Source organism: Carya illinoinensis, chromosome 13 (genome assembly GCF_018687715.1).
Source record: "Carya illinoinensis cultivar Pawnee chromosome 13, C.illinoinensisPawnee_v1, whole genome shotgun sequence".
NCBI lineage: Eukaryota > Viridiplantae > Streptophyta > Magnoliopsida > Fagales > Juglandaceae > Carya > Carya illinoinensis.
The window spans coordinates 34,423,216-34,439,815 of NC_056764.1; the positions used below are offsets into that span (position 1 = coordinate 34,423,216).

The following is a 16,600-nucleotide window of genomic DNA, read 5'->3' on the forward strand; positions in this document are numbered from 1 at the left end:
CATTTTATAAGTGATTCTAGGGAGGTTTTAAATTGATTAGTCTTTTCCGGGTCATAGTACAAATGTGGCTAGTGCTTTCCCTGGATCATTTAAAATGACTGTAATACCCCATTTTAAGTATAGGAAAGTGGTAAAAAGGATTTCACATTGCTTGGGAGGCAAGGGTTATTGACCCATATGATGATTTTAAGAAGCTCCAACTGTAACTTTGACTAGTTCATTGGAGCATAAACCCAGAAATGACCTAGAATTTTCTTGGATCACTATGAATAGTATCAAAGCCAATCCCATCCAGAAGTGTGAAACTTGAGCCGGGCCATCTATGATGAATCATTATAAAAGGGAAGATCGTAATAGCTTATCGAGTATAGAACAGTGGTGAATGGGATCCCACTTACCCTATATTATGATTTAAAAAGACACCGATTGTAACTTTGATTAGTGCTTTTGGAGGATAGGTCAAGATGCGATTAAATTTTCCTCAAGTCGTTAGAACTATAGATCCCTAGCAAATCAGAAATTTGACAACTACCACAAAACTGCAAAACATGAAATAAAGTATTCTCCATGACGTAGTTTGGTTCACCCATAAAGAAGGTCAATTGAGGCCAGATACATGCAAGGCACTTTAATTCAATCTGACAAGCCACATAAGCAATGCGTGCAGCAATAAGCAAAGGAATAATAAACAGACACGCCAAGACAACCAATCAAGGCTTACTGTATAGCCATACTGAAAATCATTTGGCAAGTCCATGGGCAAACTAGACAATAAACAAATTTATTTTGATCACTTCCTTTTTCCACCAAGAAGCTGCTTTGGAAGAGACCCTAGAACTTTAGAACTAGAATCAGTGATTTCACTGTAACAACTAGGGGTGTCAAATCGTGTTAACAGGTCGTGTTCATATCGTGTCAAATCGTGTTAACGGGTCATATAGGTCAACCCTAACCCGACCCGTTAAGCTTATCGTGTCAAAATCTCAAACCCTAACACGACCCATTAACATAACGGGTCGTGTCGTGTCAACCCCGTTTTGACCCATTAATAAATATTACGAAATATGTTTTTTTTATAAGTAAACAAATAAATTAAAAAAATATTATGAAATAGGTTAATACGACACAATACAACTCATTTTAAACTATTTATGTAAATGGATTGAATAAGCCCGAAATTAACCTTTTTAACCTTATTAAATTTAGCATAATTTTATATAAATGTTAAAATTACAATATCTATAAAAATTATAAAACTAATTATAAGTCCAAAACTACAATCCAAATAATAAAAATATCGAAATTGAAATTCTAACAATTTTGTTTTTAGATATAAGGGTATAATTGTAACTTTAACGTTCTTAACGTGTCATAACGGGTCAAAACGGGTTAACCCGTTATCAACCTGTTAAGCAATCGTGTCTTAACGGGTCAACCCGTTTTGACCCAAACCCATTAAGGCTAAACCCTAACCCGCTATTATCGTGTCGTGTTCGTGTTGGGTTAACGGGTCGTGTGACATTGCCACCCCTAGTAACAACTCATAAAAGGCTACAAACAAGTTTGGCATGAGAAAGTTTACACTTTGATAGTCTGAGTCTTAAGGTAAAGGACCCAGCCAAATGGTAAAAGCTTGCTAATTTTGTCCTCCTTAAGTACTTTGTACATTTCACAGGCATTTTAGCAAATGGATGGTATTTTAACTCATATATCGATAAAAAAACATAACATAAACTCCCTTTTTTTATAAATTAAACATAACATAAACTCCTTAAAAACCACAATCTAATGTATACAATCAACCACACATTGAATCATCAATTGCTCAAAATCCAACATTGAAGTTTAACATGTAGTATTGATTTTATTTTATTTTTTGGCAAGTGGTACTGAAATTCTAATTGAAAATTAGCAGCCCTTCCTCTACTAGCATGGAGAGACCTTGATGTTGGATGTGGCTAGGGTGTATCTAAAATGTAAAAATAAGAATGCTAAAAATATTTCAACTTTGATTTTCCTTTAGACGCTTCTATAAGAATTTTTTTTTTTTTTTGATAAGTAACGCTTCTATAAGAATATTATTCATCTTTATTTTTCCTTCATAAGTTGCAAGACAATAGCCTCAATAGTTTAAATATATCATACACTCAAAATTCAGGAAACAATGAGACGGTCTAGAAAATACCTAAGAAACATCAGACTTTTTTCCAATAAGTGGAAACCAAGGTAACATAGTTTGCAAGTACAATCATTTTTGTCAAGTTTTTTCTAAAAAGCCTCATTTGTTTTTAGAGATGAGTTGAGATTAAAGTTGAAAGTTGAATAAAATATTATTAGAATATATTGTTTTCATATTATTTTTGTATTGAAATTTGAAAAGGTTCAATTGTTTATTTTATTTTGTGTGGGAATTTGAGAAAGTTGTAATAATTAGATAAGATGAAATGAAAACTTTTCTGAAAGTGAACATAACAAACACTACATACTCTATTTCTCCTATAATTAATTTTTCTAATAATTTAATCATGTCCTTGTTTTTTTGTTCTTTAAAAGCCCTCATGGATTATCTTTACAGTCCAAGCTATTTTCCCACTCAAAAATCAGCTCATGCAGATGCATCTTCATATCCTCCTACCAATCTTTTCCATTATCTTTCAATCGAGGTTTTTCATATAATGTAAGCTCTCTATAAATTTACATTTTTCCTACGAAATGTTGGACCTGATCAGCTGCCTCCTTTACCATGTCACTAGCAGTTTCACTTTTTAACATGGTAGCAGCACAGTTCTAATAACAAGTAACTCAGCCTCATCCCAAATCTTTTTGGGATGGGGTTATCGAGAAGATGGAGAAGAGGCTAGCTGGTTGGAAAAAGATCTACTCATCAAAAGGGGGGAGAATTACCTAGATTAAAAGCACTTTGTCTAATCTTCCTACATATTTCCTTTGCCTTTTTTCCTTTACCTGCGGGGGTGGCAAAAAGATTAGAGAAGATTTTTCGGAATTTCTTGTGGGATGGTAATGGAGAGGAAAGAAAATTCCATTTGGGGAGTTGGAATAAAGTTTGTCAACCGGTTTCATGTGGAGGTTTGGGTGTGAGAAATTTAAAGCTTTTCAATAAAGCTTTATTTGGGAAATGGCTTTGGAGATACCAAAATGAGAGTAATGCATTATGGAGACAAATTGTGGATGTTAAATATGGGAGGATGTGGGGGATTTGGTGCACAAATGAAGTCAAAGGGGTGCATGGGGTGGCATAAAATTCAAAGGGGGATTTGTGGAAGTCCATTTGGTTGGAATGGGGGAGTTTTTTCAATAAACATAAAATTCAAAGGGGGAGATGGGACAAAATTTTATTTTTGGCATGATACTTAGTGCGGGGATTCAGCTTTGAAGTATCTATTTCCTAATCTTTTTAGGATTGCTAGAGATAAAGGGGCTGCAGTGGCTGATTCTTACCAGTTTTCTAATAACATGTTTCATTGGATTGTGGAATTCAACAGAGATGTGCAGGACTGGGAAGTGGGTGAAGTATCTGATTTCTTTGGAAGATTATACAATATGAAGATTGATCAGAATAGGGAGGATAGTCTGCTGTGGGTGCAAGATAATAACTCCAGATTTTCTGTGAAATCTTTTTACAAGGTGTTATCTAGTCAGGGAACTAAAGACTATCCCTGGAAATGTATTTGGAGGGCCAAGGTACCTAGCAAGGTTGCTTTCTTTTGTTGGCTGGTGTCTCTTGGGAAAATATTAACCACGGATAATTTGAGGAAGAGAGGTTTACTGCTGGTTAATTGGTGTTATATGTGTAAGAAGGATGGTGAATCTGTTAACCATCTCTTTCTTCATTGCGAAGTGGTGACAAAGATGTGGTATGAGATTTTTGCAACTGTAGGCATTGCTTGGGTGATGCCTATGCATGTGGTGGATTTCTTGGCTTGCTGGCAAGATCTTGTGGGGAGTAGAGGCAGTGCAGCGGTATGGAGAATGATCCCCTTGTGTTTATTTTGGTGCCTATGGTTGGAGAGGAATGGAAGCTGTTTTGAAGACTGTGAAGGCTTTATGGGAGAACTTAGAGAATTTTTCTTTAGCAATTTAAGGTTTCAGGTGAAGAATCTTGTAAGGGATGGGAACTTTTGTAATGTTCTGTTCTAGTTGTGTTCTGTTTTAGTAACTTTTCTGTTTTAGCTTGTATTTAGGAGTATTCTCTTGTACACATCCTGTATACTTGGGCTATGCCTATTTACTTGGAATAAAATTCTCTTATTAACCATCAAATTTAAAAAAATAAAAAATTTAAAAAAAAAACACTCAATACTCCAAATGGTGGTGTTCGGAAAAGAATAAAAAACTACAATATCAAAAAAGGGACAACTAAAACGAAAAGATTTGCAGCACAGTTCTCATGACAAGAATCTTTATTAAAAGCACAAAAGGCACAACCCAAGTACATAGAATACAATAGACACCAATATGTAAGAAAAAGATTTAAGAAAATCATGCAAATTTAGCTCATTAATTTTTCTAGAAACAGTCTGCTGGAAAAGGGTATTAGTCAAAAGATAGAATAAAATGAAATAAAAGTTTTGAGCTCCTCCAAGGACCATTAGCAACCCTCAAAGATTCTGTCATTCTTTTGATTCCGTATACGCCAAATGAGGTAAGCTTTTTTATTTTTAGTTTTCTTAAAGCATACACAACCAGCTTTCCAATTTTTAATGTTTCTGAGGAAAGGCTTCTGAAAAGAGTCTTTTAACATAACCTACAGAATGTCTTCAGTATAAGGTATTCTGTTTTCAGCACTTTTGAAAAACAAAAGTAAATTCCAGATCACTAACCAAATGCAGCCTTGGTACTCCATTAATTAGGCATTACCGCATTAGAAACACAAAAATCCATACGCCCCTAAATTAAATGCAAACTTCCACCATAAATTAATACAATCCTATTAATCATAATATAGCCTACGACAACAAACTGTTTTCAAGTTTTCACAATCCCCAAATGAATAAATCCATCCCATCCATTTTCCAACAATGCCAACCAGCATTACTGCGTTCTTGTCAAAATTTATTTAGTTTCGAATTGTCTATTCCCAGTTTTTTTTTCCTTTGGGCTGCAATTTCCCTCCCCTGTTACCCATGCCCTTGCTACTATCTTCTCTGGTTATGGTAACAGCAATGACTATTGAAACAGAAAAAAGAGTTTGTAAGAAATCAAGTTAATCCATAGGCCCCTAAATTAAATGCAAACTTCCACCATAAATTAATACAATCATATTAATTGTAATATAGCCTACGACAACAAACTGTTTTCAAATTTCAGAATCCCCAAATGTATAAATCCATCCCATCCATTTTCCAACATTGCCAACCAGCTTTAACGCGTTCTTGTCAAAATTTAAGTAGTTTCCGAATGTCTATTCACAGTTTTGTTTTTCCTTTGGGCTGCAATATCCCTCCCCTGATGCCATTGCTACTATATCCTCTGGTTATGGTAACAGCAATGACCATTGAAACAGGAAAACGAGTTTGTAAGAAATCAAGTTAATCACAGCTTAGGCATCATCAAGTTCATATCTCAAAAACAGCTTTAAGGAAACCAATTGAAGGCCCATATAAGTAATAAGAAATAATAAATGCTACAAACTAGCCACATTCAGGTCATTTTGATATTTAAAATATCAAAATTTGTTTCAAAACTTTTATTTCGCAGTAAATCTTTCAGGAAACAGGACTAAAAGAATGATCTGCCATTTCTTATGAGTAAAGAATACTCCGCCAATTATATTAAGAATTTGAAGATAATAAAAACCTATAGGAGAGAGGGAGGGAGGGAGGCACATAGTGGACCAAATTGTGCACGTTAGCGTCTCAGTAACTAAGCATTCGAACCCCATTAAAGTTAAAGAAAAAATTTGCATAAAACTATGCCTACCTATACTTAATCGATAACCAAAACTATATAGAACAGTCTAATAATGCAACCTTAAATTATAATCCAATCCTCACTTGGAAACATACGCAAAAGGTTCCAAAACTTGAAACATCAAATTACCTATAAATCCTCCAAGGCCTCCAATTCACAGCCCAGAGTATGGAAAACGAAGCCGAACCCAAAACCGTGAATAGTGTCCCCGAAATTACACACGCCACGAGAACTCGATGCTCGTCCCCTTCCATTGCTTAACTCTCTCAGCTATACCAACATGCACCAAATCAGAACCCAACAAAACAAAATAGAAAGTTAAGTATTAGAATTGAAGCCTGTATAGAGCACCCAGAAATGTGGGTGGAGTTTACCTAGCCTGAAATGGCAATGAATGATGGAGAACTGATGGCAAATGTGTCATGTCTGAAGATGGGTATTTTGAGGCCTGAGACTAGGGTTCGGTACAGAAATTTGAGATGGGCATGGAGTGTGCAAAGTGAGAGTTAGTTAAGAAGAGAAAAGGCTAGGGTTTTGAACGACCCCAGATGGAGGAGGAGGAGGTGGGAATTTAGGGTTTGGGTCGGGGTATTTCTTATTTGGGTTTTACTGTCCTCTCTGTGTGTGAACGTCTCTGCGTGCGTGAACTGTGGAGTGAAAAGTTGGGATTTTTAGAGAGAAAGAGGGGGGACAGTATGGGTAGAGAGAGAAAGAGATAAGAAAACGAGAAAATATAGGAGAGTGACTATAAAATACTCTGGGCAGCTATCTTTGTGCCAGTGAGGAAATAAAACTCACTCTTGAACTTGGCGCGTTTCAAGCACACACACCAATTGGTTTGAAACGATTGGACAGTGGAGTGAGTGAGTTTTGAGTGGAGGTGGGGGTTGAATTTCTGATATGTGCACTTTTGGAGCTATTTTCAGACAAAAAATAAAATAGTTTTTAGACAAATTTACCAGGAAGTATTACTTTGTTATAATTTAAGGTTGATTTTGGATTATTTTATTAAATTAGTAGGTGAAGAATTTTTTGTATCATTTGTTTAATTAGGTAAAGAATTTGGGAATGGTTGGTTTGTTTGTTTTCTTCCATTTAGAAATTGACTTGCTGCCAACTCGGTTATTTGTACTCTTCTTGCACTTCCAACTTTTTCATACGGTCTTCTTTTCATCACCGATTCATTACTTCAAATCTAGAATATATACAAAGTAGAACATGGCTTCTCACAACTACAACTTTCTTACAAATTACACAATATATAAATATAAATTGGTCAGATCCATGCCCACAAACCAAACCGATTGACTACATAGCAGCCGTAGTAAAAAGACGAATTGGAGTTTGTACGTTATAGCGACTTCGATCGGGTCTTTTACTCCCTTATACTCTAGGTTTTTAGCTTGGAAAAACGATAACATATTTAAATAGATAGGACCCCTTTTAGATTCTGGCAATAAATATGTGAGACGCGAACGTACCAATGCATAGGGCTCAAGTGTCAGAGTGGAGAGTGAGATTAGGGAGTAAGGTGCGTTATACGATGATGGTATAAAACGTGGAGCTGTAGTGGAGCAGTCGAGCGATGATGGTGCCAGGTTGCCAGCCCAGACACCCAGCAATGAGTACAGGCAGGCAAGGGGTAGGGGCAAAGGTGAAAGGACTACATATCAACCTTGCCCAAGTGAGAACACGGTAAGGAAGGATGGCTACCCGCCCACACATTTGATTATTGTTAATGTCGTCGTCGCTTAGTGTGTTACTTGCCTTATGCATAAGGGTAGTCGTACTCCCTGCACCCTATCCTTACTTGGGTAAGAGCATTCTCGTTAGATTGACTAAATGCATCTTTCAATTTTAATTAATATCATATAAATTTGCATTTGTATATTCTATTTAAATTTAATTTTCATATTAAATTATCCATTTACTCTATATATAATAATAAAATATTATTAATTTAACAATTTTCTATTTAATTTATTTTATCACATTTTGTAGTTCTACCAATTAAATATGAATAATAATTATATTATAATTAAATTAATATTAAAAAAAAGTATTATCAAATGTTAATAATAATTATATTCTAAATGTTAATTCTATTCTAATTAATTTAATTTATTTGCTTAGAGTGACAAACTAGTATTTTGATGTTTGATGAAACAATTGGAGTTACTTATATTTAGTGAAGCAATGTAACTAAAATTCAAATTATTTTAGAGATACCCAATCCAATGTGGGCTCTTTTTGGCACAAATTATCTAAATTTTGGCCATCCTTCAACTTTGGTCAAACCAATAAGGATGCTCTAAGGTGAATATGTAGCTCTCCACACTCATCCGTACCTCCTACCTGCTCATAACCATTGTATAAATTATAAAATAGAATTATAAAGTATATTCAATATATAGACATAAGTAATTAGGTTACATATTATATATTTAATTATAAAAATACTATGCTTATATTATTAGTTAATACATATATATATGTATATATACATACATGTATATATATTTATCAATATATGAATGAGTTTTAATTAAGTCTAACTAATAAGTCGACCAAGGCTTTAACGTGCCTTAGCAGAGTCGATCCAAATTTTTCAAGTTTATGTCATTTACTAATCAAACAGGTATATGTTTTGATGGGCAAGCTTTTTTTTTTATGAGTCAAGTTCAATTTAAATTTAATTGGACATGTACTGAACATGCTATCGAACAAATTAGTTCATTTACAGTCCTAGATACAGGGCATGCTTATAGAAAGAAGAAGCATAAGCTCACCTATCTTGGCCTTGTGGGTGAATGGGCTATCTGCTCGCCCTTGGTGGGTGAGGTGAGTCCGATTAACTTGTCTTCCATCCCTAGTCGTCATCCATGGTAATTTACATATCTAAGGTCTACATTCCTTATTAATTAAGCTTCTTAATAAATTTATTGAAAAAATAATAATATGACTATCAAATATGTCCATCAAAAATATCAATTTATATATTTTTTTTAATTTTTTATATTTTCTTAATAGTTAAGGAAGTGACTATTAGTAAATTTATATTTTTTATTTATTAATGGTTAAGGATGTTTTTAAAATGTTTAAAGAAAAAAAAAAAAAAAGTCATTTGTACTAGTGTGCATATTTGATAGTCAACTAACATTATCCAATTTCTTTCTCCTATTTTCAAAGGCGTGGCTACTTAGGATGGCCAAACTATACAAGGGATAACTATAAATTTGTTAACTAATGATATACATAAAACATTTTATATTACTTTTTTTTTTATAATCTTATTTTAAATGGAGGTCATTTATGTAAAATTTAAAATTGAAAGAAAGAGATTTAATATTTTTAATAAGGTGACACTCTCACATCTATTACATGTAAAATGAGTTGTAGAATATCTACACGAATGACCCAATTTAAAAATAAATAAAGAATAACATCTCAATCATACAAATTAGCTCAAATGGATTTTCAATACCATGGTACTTCAATATGCATATTATACACCAAAAAAGAGGGGGGAATTTTGCAATGAGAGGTGGAAGAATTTGAATGGTTTTAGCCTAAAATTCAAATGGCTAATAAGGGGTTATTCAGTATTAAAACAATGGTTGAAAAGAATTGGCCATTCAAGGCTTCAAGCACATCATGGTTGACAATCAAATGCAGTCCAATAACATGCGAAATCATCAAACATTAATGCATCATTTGAGTCGTCAATACACACGACGAAATGAATACATCAAGAAATAATTAATTAGCAAAACATAATAATAATTGATATATATAGTGTAAACTCAATTAAAAAAGGATAAACATTTCACCATCAAACATCATCCATATTCACCAAAAACGGTTAGGTGGAAGAGTACCATTGATTAATCTGGGAAATACAAATGAGGAAGCCGTCAATATCCAATAAATAAATAAATAAATACATAAGCATTCTCATTTCCCCCCTTTGAAAAAAGAATGAAAAGATTTTTATAAGATTATAAGTTTTGAATTAGTTGTTACAACTCATAATTGGAACTACACCTATATGAAATCTAGCCTCTTTTAGAAAGAAAAACTCTCCTCTTTAGAAAGTCTTCATCCTCTTCTATCAATGTTCCCACTCCTCCTATCCGTTCTTTTTTCAATTCATGTTTATGTATAAGCTTTTTCAACTAGTGTTTTTAGTCCTTCATTTTCACTGGCTCGATTTTGGTCACATATACTGCACTTCAACAACTGATGGCTTGCACAAGCCATCATGCCCTACCATGCAACTCCCCATCCGCCAATCTATTGAGGTGAAACGGAACCGTGGCAAAAATCCATGCACGTGAGGCTCACACAAGACTTGTTCTGCACGAGGCCTCCACACGCTGTCACGAGGAAGTGTGTCAAATGGTTACACAAGCTGCACTGATGGATTCTTCACCTCAAGATCTTCCAAATCTGACCCACCCCACATCGCAATCATTGGTGCATGGGAACCACGCGCCACCATCAGCGAGCGTGAAGAAACTCAATCTACTGCAGTCTATCACATTCAATGCCTATCTCTCTATTATATTTATGCTTTTCCTAACTGATAATATAAAGAAAGGGAATACAGATCTCTTTAGGAAACATATCAAGACTAGGGTTGTACACCGATGGGTTCAGCGTCGATTTCAGCACCAAACCGAGACACTACCAACCTCTTCAATGTCTCTATTAAACCGGCTGAAACCGAGGGTTTCGGAAGAGAAATCAATCATATTGGTCTCGATTTGCATCAGCGCGGTGGTCGGTCTACCATCGGCGTCTTCTGTGAAGAAGAAAGAGCTGAGGAAGAAGGATGAAGACTAGTGCCGTCGTCTGCCATGGATGAAGAACGAGGTTACAGAGAGGAAGAACGGGCGCGAGGAAGAAGAAGAGGGGTGGGTGGGTTATTAACTCATTTTGAAACGACGTCGTTTGGCTTGGATTATTAACTCATTTTAAAAGCCAAACGACGCCGTTCTATTATATTTTTTTAAAATATTCATGCCATAAATGACATCGTTTAATATACATATATTTAAAAAATATATATAAATAGACCGAATCGGTCGGTTCAACGGTTTCCCAGGGGTTCAAACCGGTGCCAAACCGTCGATATCGGTTTTCCTTCAATTCCTCTCGCCCGTCGACCGGTTCTTTGCTGGTTCCGTACTCCGGCCGTCGGTCTAATCGGGTCAGGGCCGGTTTAGTCGGTTCCCCCCTACTCAGGACAATAAATTGCAATGTACTTTCAACATCCACTGCTTCTAGCGATCATCATAGTTCATACAATTGTGAAAACTGTAAAAAGAACCGTCATTTAAGACGGTGCCCTCTTTTCCAGGGTATGGGTGGGAATCAAGTTTTTGGTCCCGAAACCTAATTTCTTTTTCACCTTAGTGCTGTGGTTATTATGATGCATAATTTGTTGAGGAACCTCATCTCCTCCTTATATATCTCGCTTTCCATTTATTAATGAAATATTTGCTTGGTTAGAAAAAATAAACTCATAATTGTCTTGTGGAATTAAATTACACTTGTTAAAATATTCATGCAAGTATAAGAGAATGCATTACCACAAAATACTCATTAGCAAGAGACAATAAGTTTTACCCTAGCATCTTATCTCTATGTACATGCTACTATACCCCTGATTTATACAATTTATTTTGTCCCCAAACACAAACATAAAAAAGATAGAGATAATATATAATTTTAATCTTTATTTTTTTTGTATTTTCAAACATCATTTTATTTTGAATATATATTTTTAAATTTTTTTTAATAAGTCACGTGACACTTTATTATAGTGTCACACCAAAAAACAAAGCGAGTGATATAAAATAAGAAACATTGTGGTATTGCCATAGAATTTTCAAACCCAAAATCTATTGCAACAGACTAATAAATGAAATGAGTAAAAGCGAACATTTGAACCCAAACTCATTCTGTCAGACACAAGGTACAGAGTGATATGGGCTTTTTGACAAGTCGTCTCTGTTGGAAGCTGGTCCTAACGAGAGAGACTGCCGCACTCCGCAGTGTCATATTTTGGGGGAGAGAAGCTTCAAAATAATGCATGCCTGCTGCCCTCAACATAAAACCATAAATGATATGATGCCCAAAAACACTCAGGGCAGCAACAAATACTGTTCTGGTTTCAACATCCCCAACTTACTATTTTCTTTTCAAAGCCTTATTTTGCCTTTGGCCCAATCAACGGTGATGACATCTGAGTTTTAGGTACCTCCCTCCCTCCTTCAACAAATGCTTAGTAACAAACTTCTATTCCAGAAAAAATGGGGACGAAACTTGTACAATTTACTCAAGTTTTGAGCATAATTCCTTTTGCAACAGAAGTGTTTTTACTTAGAAACAGAAACATATGCCAACAATTAATAACATTTCACTCGAAACTGCTTCTTTATCGGGTACTGGTGGAGAGTGAGAGTGCTGTACCAAAATGCCATCTTAATCGAAGATTAAGTATAGTTTCAAGCTGGAACCAACAACAATGGTGGATAACAACTGGAAGGTAGCTTCTCCTAACATTTGTTGTTGGATAGCGACATGTGTCCCCCCCCCCCCCAAACATATTATTCTAGGCAGTTGGATGAAAATAACACCAATATGAGTAAACATCTAAAAGTCTTTCTACTATTATATAATGCACCGAACTTTTAATGCCATTTTGGTCACGGAATATAACACTTTCTGAAAGTCTTGAAAGAAAGGAATGAAAAGAAAAATATAAGTCAAAAGTAAAATGAAGCAGAATAGAAAGAAATAGCTCTTTTTCCTTTTTCTCTTTCGGTTGCGAGCTGGTTATTTATTATGAAATACAAAATAATAATAATAATAATAATAATAATAATTTAGTACAATTATATTCCCAGCATAGACTGGAAAAAGGATATATAATTTGTTTATTCCAAAGAACTGTACCGGGGCTGTGTTGGCAGTGGAAGTGGGGGCTCTTTACAAAAGGCGATGAGACAGAGATGTAAAGTGCTATCATCCACTCACATGCAACACTGATCCAAACATCTTTTCAGAACGGTTCCGATTCCTCAAGGACCCCCCATCAAAAGCAAATTTGAAAATGTTGCGAAAAACATTAAGATCAGGATTCGGAACGGCTCTCAAGTCTAGTTTTAGCTCAAACACCAAGATCAGATCTTCATTCATTCATTCATTCATTACCAAACCGCTCCCAAGAGAGGAGTAAACAAACAAACAAATAGAATACACAGAATTCTAAAGACCTGTTCCTTTTAGGCTTTCGAGAAACATTGGCCACTTCCCCACAACTTGCGTGGAGAATCTTTCAAGTAAAAGAAACAAAAGGAGACAAAACTTCCCACTGAACAGAAAGGTTACTTGTTACTAGCTCCACCTAAGAAAGAAAAAAGGTATACAAAGGAAGAGGCATTTCATTAGATTGAATGATACATAGGAAGATAGGAGGTGGGGTGAAATTCATGGGCAGTTTGAATTTCTACCGGGGCCTCCATAGTAGAAGTAATGGCCCCAATCCCCATTGCTCCCAGTTTGGACATCATAACAGTTAGATTGCTCTGTGAAGGTGCCAATCCCTCTGGGAGCCTTGAGGTTGTTGGAGCTATCAACAACTTGGATATTCCTAAAATAACTTGACTTTCCAAATCCCTCCTCGGGGAAATGACCGCTGCCCATTTGAGTTGAGGTGTGCTGACCGCCATCCTCTGAGTTCACCACTTCACCACCCCACTCAATCATGGAAGCACTGTCAGCCAAGTATGAGAATAGGAATGACGGCCAGTAGCCCAATACATAGTCATTCCCAAACTGCATCCACCAGTGGCCTTCTCGCGGATCCTAAAACAATGCAAACAAGACTTTAAAAAAAAGTGATCGAACTTTGAGATTGTTAATAGTGGTATACATACTGCCTTGAAATGAAAAGGCTAGAATAGAAAGTGTTCTGCCAGAGTCTGGTGTGCAATGAAAGGTAAATTGTTTAATTTTTTCGATGTCTGTTTAGTGTCCCTTCATCAATTGCAGCGGGTGTCAAAATCAATTACTCAAGATTCTTAGTGTCAGAACTAAAACGATGTCTCGGACAACCTTCTGGTCCTCTCCAAACACCCCTCTTTACATGGAGGACAGTATATTATCTCAAGGCCGAGGCTTTTACCTTCCAGACAAGTATACTGATATCGTATTGGGAATTACGAAAGGCAGAGACGGGAGAGATGCTTGCGCCCATTGCTATTTCACTGTTGATTTGAATAAAGCCTGAGCAGAGGAGGTTGTAACAACCCGTGGCTTGGTATGCATCACTCTGAAGTACATTCACAGAGAGGAAGTGTGAGGAAATCCCCTAAACCCAAAAATTATCAATCACCAGAGAGTTGAGGAGAAGTAAAAATGTGTAAGCTTACAGTCCAGTAGGTGAAGAGCCTTGTGTTGTTGTCACCATATAGGTCAGGGCTAACCTGTTGCATGCACAATCAAGACTTTCAAGTACTAAATATTAATGGTCTTGATTCAACTATTAAAGGTCAATCCCAGGTCAAGAGAAATTGCAGTGGTACCTGCCAACCAGCTTCAATGCTGTTGAGATCTTCACCGAAAGAACCTCCTAATATCCAAAGCTGAGACAAGCTGAACTCGTTAGGCTGCTGTATTTTGGGTTCCCACACATTAATGGTTGCTTTTGCTCCATAGTACTTATCTCCTTCAACATAGGCTATTGCATGCTAAGCAACCCAAGAGAAAATCCAAACAAAAGCAGCATACAGAGGCGATCAGGAAAATAGAAACAGGAAAGACGCTTCAATAATCCAATGAGCAGAAGCCAAAACCCAAAAAAAAAAAAAAAATACACATAATTATTGGTACCTGATGACCACTCTGATTAATGAGATCAGGCTGAGCTGACCTTGGCTGAGGGGCGGTTCTGTGCCTCTTCCTCCCGTATCTTTTGACAGAGCTGGCTCTCAGAACATCATCCTCCTTTGTTCTCCTTATGGGTACGGTGCCTTCAGGACACCTACCATTTTGGTGCCACAGCTGGGTGATTGGGTTAGATCTCTCTTTGGGTTTCGCAGAAACCTTGTTCTCGTCAAAGAGTCCTTCTGGGTGGTAACTAGGCCTCGTCTATAAATTTACAGACCAAGAAGTTTAGAAGCAATTCCCATAACAGAAGAGCTGAAACAGATTGCAATTCCAGAGATACATAGGTGAGGTAAATTGACCTGAATTTTGTGGTCTCTAAGGAAAGGGTGATCAAAAGCTGGCTGATGAGAAATATCAACACAGTCTATCGTGTCTCCATCTGGACTCTGCTCAACCATAAAAAAATCATCAATCAAAGAAGTTCCATTTCTGTTTGGTAACAGGTTTCAGAGACATAATAAAGTATTATTGCATTATCAAAGAAAATATTTTGAACATTACTTCATATTTTGCCCTCTCGATTATGTTACTGTTCCAAGTTCAACTACTTCGTAAAATGGGAAATCATTTCAGAGTATCATTATTGCCTCAAAAACCAAAGCTTGCACTAAAATGGTACATGTTTTTGGAGCAAATCATAAAACAACTGAAACTGGAGAAATACCCATTTGCATTTACGCACCACAGGTTTAACGAGAAGTGGAAGGAACGCAGATTCACTATTTGTGACCAAAACCAAAAAAGAATGGCGACACAACTTTCAATCAGAAAAAGGGTACTTTGATCTTCACTTTCTCAGGTGCCAAACGGAGAACCAAAACTTTGGAAATAAAGCAACAAGGGAAATTTCAAAGAAAGAGAAAACAAAGTGAAAAGGAGATGGTAGAGGACCTCAATGCTTTTCACGGCGGGCTTGTTCAAGCGGTTCAAGTGCTTCTGGACCTCGAGTTTCTGCCTGGAGACACTCAACCTAGCTGCGTAAGATAGGGAGATCAGCCCCCACAAGCAGAAAACCACCTCCAAGACACTACTTCTCCTCACTCTACTGCTAAGCTGCGCACCACCCATCTCCTACAAACCCTTACAAGCACAGGTGTTAGTAGCTTTCTCTCTCTCACTCGCGCGCACTACACTACCACTCTTACCCAATGTAGGTTAGAAGAGCTTAATACACCATGGACCTGCTTATCCAACGCACCCCACCCACCACCACTTCAAAGCTTCACAACTTTTAACAGTGGGACGCTTCTTGTTCCCACAAAAATCCAATAAATCCGACTGCCCAGTGCCCCCCTCTCTCTCTATCTCTAAAATGTCATTTTCTCTCACACCACTTTTCCATTAAAAACTTTGCCCATTTTTCTAAATTCACTACTTCCCACTCCCGTACACATACACAGACTCTCTCTCTTCCTCTTGTCATTTTCCTTCTACTTTTTATGTCATTTATAACGCCCTCTGCCCTACTTTATCTCTCTCTAAAACCAGAAGGAGTTGATTAATTATCTTTCTAGTTTCTTTAGAGCACGAGGGGTAAAAAGGGTAGAGTTAAGAAAGGTGGGAAAGTGGAAGATGGCGCACTTTGTACAAAATAAAAATAAAAATAAAAATAAAGAGAAATGGTGAGGGAAAATGAGATAGAAAAATGTCAAATAGGGGGTAGCTTGAAGGTTCGCTTCACGGGAAGTATGGTAAATAAATAGTAAATGGA

General features: G+C 36.3%; 2 protein-coding genes across 2 annotated transcripts in view; both read right to left on the minus strand.

Moving 5' to 3' along the window:
• LOC122291643 (calpain-type cysteine protease DEK1) overlaps window positions 1–6,662 on the minus strand; it is a 47,759-nt gene extending 41,097 nt beyond the window's left edge. Inside the window, exons 1-2 of the mRNA XM_043099463.1 lie at window positions 6,306–6,662; window positions 6,061–6,201 (exon numbers count right to left, since the gene is read on the minus strand). Coding sequence (XP_042955397.1) covers window positions 6,061–6,185 — 125 coding nt within the window. The 5' untranslated portion in view covers window positions 6,186–6,201; window positions 6,306–6,662. The remainder of the gene's footprint in view (window positions 1–6,060; window positions 6,202–6,305) is intronic.
• Window positions 6,663–13,101: 6,439 nt separating this feature from the next.
• Window positions 13,102–16,285, minus strand: LOC122292168. Its single transcript, XM_043100401.1, has 7 exons — window positions 15,781–16,285; window positions 15,189–15,275; window positions 14,833–15,090; window positions 14,526–14,690; window positions 14,373–14,426; window positions 14,126–14,272; window positions 13,102–13,806 (listed from the first exon to the last, which is right to left on the minus strand). The coding sequence occupies exons 1-7, from the start codon at window positions 15,955–15,957 to the stop codon at window positions 13,429–13,431; spliced, it is 1,266 nt and encodes a 421-aa protein (XP_042956335.1). The 5' UTR covers window positions 15,958–16,285; the 3' UTR covers window positions 13,102–13,428.
• Between the last annotated feature and the right edge of the window lie 315 nt (window positions 16,286–16,600).